Source organism: Castanea sativa, chromosome 7 (assembly GCF_040712315.1).
Source record: "Castanea sativa cultivar Marrone di Chiusa Pesio chromosome 7, ASM4071231v1".
Taxonomy (NCBI): Eukaryota; Viridiplantae; Streptophyta; class Magnoliopsida; order Fagales; family Fagaceae; genus Castanea; species Castanea sativa.
The window spans coordinates 44,893,479-44,901,450 of NC_134019.1; the positions used below are offsets into that span (position 1 = coordinate 44,893,479).

At 36.0% G+C, this 7,972-nt stretch overlaps 1 protein-coding gene and 1 long non-coding RNA gene across 2 annotated transcripts; one reads left to right on the forward strand and one right to left on the reverse strand.

The window, feature by feature from the left end:
- Nucleotides 1-2,619: 2,619 nt before the first annotated feature.
- Nucleotides 2,620-5,632, forward strand: LOC142643702 (protein kinase STUNTED-like). The gene is made up of 6 exons (XM_075818408.1): nucleotides 2,620-3,000; nucleotides 3,090-3,199; nucleotides 3,288-4,089; nucleotides 4,384-4,611; nucleotides 4,690-4,839; nucleotides 5,208-5,632. The coding sequence occupies exons 1-6, from the start codon at nucleotides 2,752-2,754 to the stop codon at nucleotides 5,418-5,420; spliced, it is 1,752 nt and encodes a 583-aa protein (XP_075674523.1). The 5' UTR covers nucleotides 2,620-2,751; the 3' UTR covers nucleotides 5,421-5,632.
- A 121-nt stretch (nucleotides 5,633-5,753) lies between these two features.
- On the reverse strand, nucleotides 5,754-7,729 carry LOC142642100 (uncharacterized). Its single transcript, XR_012845586.1, has 3 exons — nucleotides 6,801-7,729; nucleotides 6,473-6,719; nucleotides 5,754-6,216 (listed from the first exon to the last, which is right to left on the reverse strand). It is a non-coding gene; the product is annotated as an uncharacterized LOC142642100 (long non-coding RNA).
- Nucleotides 7,730-7,972: the final 243 nt, after the last annotated feature.

The window sequence follows — 7,972 nt, forward strand, 5'->3', positions numbered from 1 at the left end:
TACTGTGTCTTCCTCTCCATGTTGGATACTGAATATTGATATCGTGAGCTTTGGGCCTGCAATCTGCATCCCAAACTTCCTTGCTTCTATTTGATGATGTGCCAATTCCCTAAGTAAGAAGTTTTGGGCTTGGTTGGTATTTACAAGGCACCACATAGCTACTAAGGTAAGATGATCGTTATGATAAAACCCAATAAACAGTACACTGAGCCTGCCCTGTGTTTTCTACGAGAAAGTATCTCTTGTTACAAGCATATCAAGTTAAGTCATGTGACAAATCCAAGGAGTGAATACAACATGGGAAGTTTGTGGGACAAACTCCTTACAAGATTGTAAATTGAATCACATGGTATTCACTCATCTGGCTTGTTACATGGCTGACTTGGTATATTAATGACAAGGGTTACATTCTCATTATTTAACTACCTTTATGGCCTAAGAGGCAATGTGTCTCTAGGGAGTTGGTGCTGTAAAAATGCTTGGACTATCCATTTGTATTCAGCCTAAAGTTTCCTGAAATTTTCCAAGACCATTTGTTTTCATTTTAAGGAGTTGCTACAGACCATGTGCCACTCAACATAAATGTCTTTGGTAACAATGAATTTTGTTGGAGGGTTAGACCCACTGGATAAATGCAAGGGTGTAACGGCTCCTTGATCCAAAAGTGATTAGTCTACTCAGTTGGTGGTTGTAATTCTGGTCCCCTGCCGAATGGTAGTTGTATTACAATCTGAGGGTCATTTGCTTACCTATCAGTTTTAATAGCTTCAGCATTGTAGAACATATAGTTATGTTTCTTGTTATTGAGTAGATAGCATGCTACTAAATGCAACAATAATGCATGTGCTCTAGTTGAGGCAACATTGGCTAGGTACATCTCTTATTAAAAATGTTATTTCTATCTTGAAACTTTATTGTGCTCCTTTTCTGCGGATTTCACATCTAGGGTTAGATCAAACTTTAAAATAAATCTAGTGATTTTGATAGAAACCTTTGATTTTAATGTTCGACTGTTTTAAGTTGTTCGGAAGTTGTATTCATTTAAGAATCATAATAATTGTGTTTGCTATGTGTACTTGGTCATAAATTGAGCCATCTTTGTTCCATCTTCAGCCAAGATAAAGTGGAACTTCATAGTATTTTTTTGTTTTTGTTTTTGTTTTTGTTTTGGTACTACATATTATGTACTTACAGAACTTTACTCAGACTATTAGCTCGAAAGATAGACTCATCTTAAAATAATTAAGATAGCGTCTCAATAAAAGGGTTTTTTATTTTAATAAGAAAAAAAGGTTTGGCTCCAAACATTTTTTGAGTTTAGGCTTTAACCACGAATAGGAAGATAACATGTGTTCTATTATGTGTGATGCATATAGCTCACTTGGTTGGTTGAATTAAGTGAGTTGTGCAATGTACATAGCACATAACAAGGATAAATGTCATCTTATGGTGTAAATTATATCAATTTTTCCTTCTTTTTTCCCATTTAGTTTTGATTGCAAAAGAGAAATGAACAATGATAATTTTTTTAATCAACTTAAGATTTTATTAGTGGTTTCTCAAAAAAAAAAAGAAAAAAAAAGAAGATTTTATAAGTGAGTTTTGACCCCACTGGATGATATTGATACATATTTCTTTTTGTAATAAGTGAGCTACATCATAAATTTCTCGTGCTACATAAGTTACCCAATATAACTCCAAAATGTTGTACGCCTGAATTATAATTTTTGGTGATGTAATTAATTGCTACACTGATGACACATTTGTGTCTTGAATGCCATTTTCTACAATTTTGTTTCTTCAATCTGTAATCAACCAATTACTTCACGTCTTGCCTACCCAATTTGAGTTCAGCCTCTCGTTTAGTTACTTGCTATATTGTTCCTGTTTAGTTGCCCGGATCAGAAGGCACGATTGCTATTTCCAATTTCATCTCTCATTATGATTTATGGACCAAGATCTGAATAGTCTGGATTTTGTTTCAAATGTTCAAATCTTAGTCACAATTTAATAATCACAATGGAGCTAGTACATTCTAAAAGATAAACCTATGGTTTTGAGTTAAAATTATGAAAGGCTACTTAGGAAGTGCAATATAATCCCACTTCGTTTTCCCCCATCTCAATAAGGAAAAAGACCTTATTCTGCTTATTAGACCAAATAATCAGTCTGAGTTTACTTAATGCAACATTATGAATTCACTTATTTTTCATTCTTTGTGATAAAAGGTTGATCTAAATTGATTGTCCTGCAATCTGCATTCTTGTTCCTAAATTGAGACAATGGAATGTGATTCATGAATCATGACAATGAAAGAGAATCTCACATGTTTATAGTTTAGTGCAGTGAGTAATCTTCTCTGACTTCTTCAAAAGATCGTTAGCCTTAAAAGCATTTCTCTTGTTTTAGTACAAACCTGTGGAGGAAAGAAAAAAATTTATGGGAGAAGTTATGCAGGAAAAATTTCCATCAGTCTATACTGTACTATATAACTGTCACGACATGTCATTACTTCCCTCTTTTGGGTAACTTGAAGCTGGCTAAATTTTGTCATAAGTACTCACCAAATATTAGTAAATGCTCAAACCCATAAATAGCCAAACCATAAAGGTGAATTTTATGAAAAGTGGACTTGAAGAGATCGCATTACATCAGACTAACACATATAACCAACAGCAAATCTAAGGCATCACCGAATCAAAGGAGGGAGAAAACATCACTGAGGTCTAGAATAAGAGGTCCACATTGTTTATGATGGTTGGAAGAAGACTTGGAATTGGTATCCGATTGCCATCACTCCTCAGGTCAAAAAAAGTGAAGAAGAGGACGATCATTGTAGGCTTAAAAGCTGATAATTGCAGTAGAGTGATGCTACTTCAATTACTCAATTCAGTTGCCAAGCCAGGGGATAATGTGCTAGCTATTCATGTTCAGGTTCCAGATGATACAATTGATCCAAACACGTTCCATATCCATGAAGATATATGCAAGTCTAAGCAGGTATTCCACATTTTGTAATGGAATGGAGAAACTAGAGAGCAGGGTGATGTTTTAACTTGCTGCTTATTTGAATTGGCTTATCTATGCAGGTGGATTTCCAAGTTAAGGTTAGTATAGGAGACTCATATATATCTGAATTAACCCATCAAGTAAGAGTCAACTACGCAACTATCCTTGCACTTGGATGCAGCCCTTCAGGGTAATGAAAGCATAAACCAAATCTCTCTCTCTGTCTCTCTCTCTCTCTCTCTCTATCTCTCTCTCTGATGAGTCTATTTGCTATGCAGGCCCAATGACTTGGTTATTACTAATTGTCTGAAAAGGTTGCCTCCCACTTGCTCTCTTTTGGTCTTGGATGGCATAGGAAAAACCCTAATTCATATGAAGGGGACTTCTCAACAAGGCTCTTCAAGGGCAGTCCTTCAAACTTCTTTGTCATCTCCATTACATCACACTTGCTTTGATCAATTGATTCCTACCCGGCATTTGAGAAAGTCATTGACGGCACCATCTTGCTCAACGTCATCATCAGCACAACAAATTAATAAAACAGGATTGTATAAAGTCAAGAACACGGCACAAGTTCCTGAGTTCATCACAAAGAAAATATTTCAGAGATTGGAACTACTAGAAGAGGAGGGATCCTGCAGGCATTACACACCAGAAGAGCTTCGTTGTGTGACTAACAATTTTAGCCCTGATATGGTGATTGGAGAAGGTGGCCACAGTAAGGTGTACCAAGCAAACCTGGAGGATGGCCATACTGCAGCAGTGAAAATCCTTAAACTCACACACTGGTCAGCAGATGATCTTCTCCGAGAAGTAGACTTGCTGTCTGGAATAAAACACGAACACATAGTTCAGATGCTTGGTTACTGTAATCATGAAGACATGCGTGCAATCATGTACAATTTACTCAATGGAAGCCTGAAGCAAAATTTGAGACAACTCAGGTGGAGTGAAAGGATGAGGGTTGCAGTTGGTGTGGCAAAGGCACTGGAGTACCTTCATCATTCTTGTAACCCTCCTATCATTCATAGAGATGTGAAGTCATCTAACATTCTCCTCTCTGACAATTGTCAACCACAAGTAAGTTCTTTGTTCATACTATCATCAATTTAATCAACTGAAATCCATTAAGATGGGATTTGTATATTGTAGAAAGGTATAACCAAGTGCTGCTCAAGTAAATACTAATTGGGGATGATTACCTTTCTCTAAAACAGCCTGCTCATTTTCATTGCATGAATGATTAATTCCTAAAACATGATATTGTATTAAAAATACCTAACTATGAATTTCTTTATGAATATCTTTTTAAATAATCTACTTATGTACTTACATGATCCATTCTTACAAATTATTTTGGTTTTCTCCTGTCAGCTGTCAGATTTTGGAGAGGCAATTGTACTTCAACAATCTCAGCTAGTAACAGAAAAGTCATTTAATGTTGTTGGGACCTTTGGATATTCAGCCCCCGAGTACATGATGTATGGAACAGTTGATGAGAAGACAGACGTTTACTCCTTTGGAGTTGTGCTTCTGGAACTCATTACTGGCAAAGAGGCTATTCAGACCGACCAGGAAAATAATGAAAGCTTAGTACTTTGGGTAATAGAAGAAAGTTTGGCTTCGATGATACTTTAAAGAAAATATTCTTCATCTAAGTTCTTCTCCTTTGAGATGCAGGCAAGGTCTTTACTCGACTGTGGCATACGCAAACATCTAATAGATCCTTACCTGCATGAAGACTTTGACAAAGAAGAGATAGAAAGAATGATGAGTGCGGCAAGCTTGTGTCTCTTGCATTCATCTTTTAGAAGGCCAACAATGAAAGCGGTAAAATTCTTGCTTATTGTTACAAGTTCTCTTCGTTATGCCAGTAACAAACAATTTTAACTTTTTCCCAACTGCCTAGGTATTTTCAATCCCAAAAATTACTTCAATATAAATATGGTAGAAGCTCAAAAAATTGAACTGTGTACATAACATTGTCCTGCTATCTCTTAATCTGAATCAGGATGCATTTAGGCAGAATAAATTAATCTGCCGAACTTGAACCTCATATTTTTCCCTTTGTTGGCCACTTAAAAAACTGGTAGGACTTTATGTCATTGGAAAAATGAATTCTATCATATGCAGAAATTTTTACAGTTCACATTTAGACTGATTTTCAAATTAACAAGGTTGTTATTTTGTTTTGGCAGATAGTGAAGTTATTTGAGGAGCCAGAACACTGGCTAAAGATGCAGAAGGAAAGAGATGAGTCACTGCATGAAATTAGTTCCACAGGTGAAAGCAGCCAATGGGGACAAGATGATTCATCCACTAATGAAGCTATGGATTTCGAGACATTCTCTACAAGCTTTCAAGGCAATGTTTATATAGGAAAAAGTAATCTGAAAATGCAAGCTCAATGATCAAACAGTGAATGAGCTCCAAAATGAACTGATTTGCAAGTTGATCTCCAGTTTGTTTAAGACAGTAACTAGATTAATTGCTAATATTAACTTGACAGGCCTATTGTAAACACAAATTTCTTTCTATTTTGGTATGATATCTCTGTGCTGTAAATGTCTCACAATTAAGTTATCTGTACTATTTTCTTAAAGTATATCATTGAAAACTAAAATCTATTTCTCTTATATTTTACATAAAAACTCAAAATCAATGCCATATATTTCTGGGAATCCGAATTATCAAATCCTGACGCCAATATGCAGGGTTTGTCAACTAAGAGGCTGAAAAATATATGCCTACATCTGAAGTATCAGGTTCTATTGATAATCATAACAATCATCCAATTGTAGATTAAAGTTATTGAACAATGAGATCAAAATTATGCTTTCACATTTATTTGTGTCAGTGCATTACTAACATTATAATGGCAAAAGCATACGAGGAGATCATAGAAAGAAAAAGAAGAAATAAAAAAGAGAGAAACAGTTTTTTATTGCAATACAGTTGCTAGGAAGCCCCAAGGATTACTTTGGCTACTAGGCATTGGTTAACTGGAAGAAGTTAATAGGGGCTACGAATCTTGGTGGACCGCCATAGAGAATTATAGTTGCAAACTCAGAAGCAGCCTGTGTCGGGTGAAATAAATCCCAGAACAATGGTCCTTATGATTCAAACAAAGATTTTCTTTTGGATCACAAATGGATTCTGCATTGAACTTCCTCACTCCACAGCATGCGATTTTTACCTCTTTTAAATCTGGAAAAGTTTAAAATGATTAGATTTTAGTAGTTTCTTACTTGTTATATTAATCATGTAAATATAAATGCACCAGTGGTAGAAGCACACTCTAGATTTTAACTGGCAATTGGACATACGAGATTAAATAGACTGTCTTCAAAATAAGCAACTCAGTAGATAGAAATGCCGAGGGGCCAATTCATTGCGATTAAGAACAACTTTTCCTTTACATGTATAAATGCATGAAATATTTTTCTAGGAGTGAATTGCTTACTGAATGAAAGTGGGTCCTCAATAACACTGAGTGTCATCTCAAATGTATTTCCAAAAGAGTACTTCATGCCCTCAAATTCTTAGCTGGGGTTGCGCAATAGGGAATCAACAGTCGCATGAAAAGCTCTTGCTTGGTCATTCAACTCCTCTAAACACCCCCCAGTAGCATTATAGATTCAATGAGATGGACAACCAATTGGTGGAACACTTATAAGGCCGAATTTCCTTGCTCCAAGATTGAGTAGATCCTGTCATATTAGCATGACCCAAGTAAATTATTAGACTAAATTACTGCGTGTAGGTGTGAGGGGGAGAGAGAGAAATGTTACCTTTAAGTGGTTCTCATAAGTGAGTACTAAATTGGACACGAAAGCCTGCTTTGATAGAGAACTGTTTGAATGGTAATATGCAAAGATATCATTGCTACCAATGCTAATGAAGAACAAAGACTTAAAAAGAAACTTTTCCATTGCTGCTTGACCCATTGTACCCATAAGATCGTTTTGGACTGTGGCAAATTGCAGTATTTGCACAGCCAAAGAAATGACATTCTTTTGGTTTTTGGATGAGGATGGAGTATTTTCTTTCCCAAACTTCATTAACGTTAACTGAGGACAATATGATAAACACAATCAATATAATGCTTAAAGAGGAATGAAGATTTCATATATATATATATATATTACATCTCTCTTTAGGAAATAATGAGCCATCATGCCCTTGCAGAATTCTTTGTGATACATTTTAAACTGCCACTAGGCAACAACATTAGTTGGCCTTTTACAATATGTATGGTGTGATTATCCACCATTGATCAGAATATTACAACCTGTCACATCTTTATGCAATAACACAGAGATTGATTCATCTTAAATTTAAGTTCTTCACTATGACATCAAGGAATATATACGAAAACCAGAATTTATTCTCATTTAATCTTGACCGTTTCTCAATTTAACGAGGGCATGCTAAAGGTTCTGAGTACAGAGAGGCCCTCACCATTGATTGTCCTGTTATGTCCAAAATGCCGGCCCCTCCAGAGGCAAAGTTTATACCTTTGATGCTATGGTTCGTTAGACCAGATAAACTGTTTACAAGAGAAAGAAAAGGTGGTGGACTTTGTTGGAGTAAGGGTGTTTCAAACTCTTAAACTACGCTTGTGTCCCACAGTAGTTAGAGATGAGTTCTCATATAGGTTTATAAACCATAGCACCACTTAAGTGGTAGATTGAAAAATAATGGGCTAAGGGTTAGAGTTGGTCTTGGGTTGGACTTAAACTTGTCTCTATCTCTCTTGGGCTTCATTCCTTTTGCCTTAGCCCAATTTGGTTCTGCCCGTTGGGGCATTTAATGTGCTGCCCGTTGGCATGCACTGTAACCGTCAGTGCAGCCCATCAGCCCTCACATCAATTAGCTTATAAACCCTACATATCACACTATTCAATACTCATATTTTCTCTCTTCTTCTCAAGCCATATCTCTCTATCTTGCTCTGTTTTTT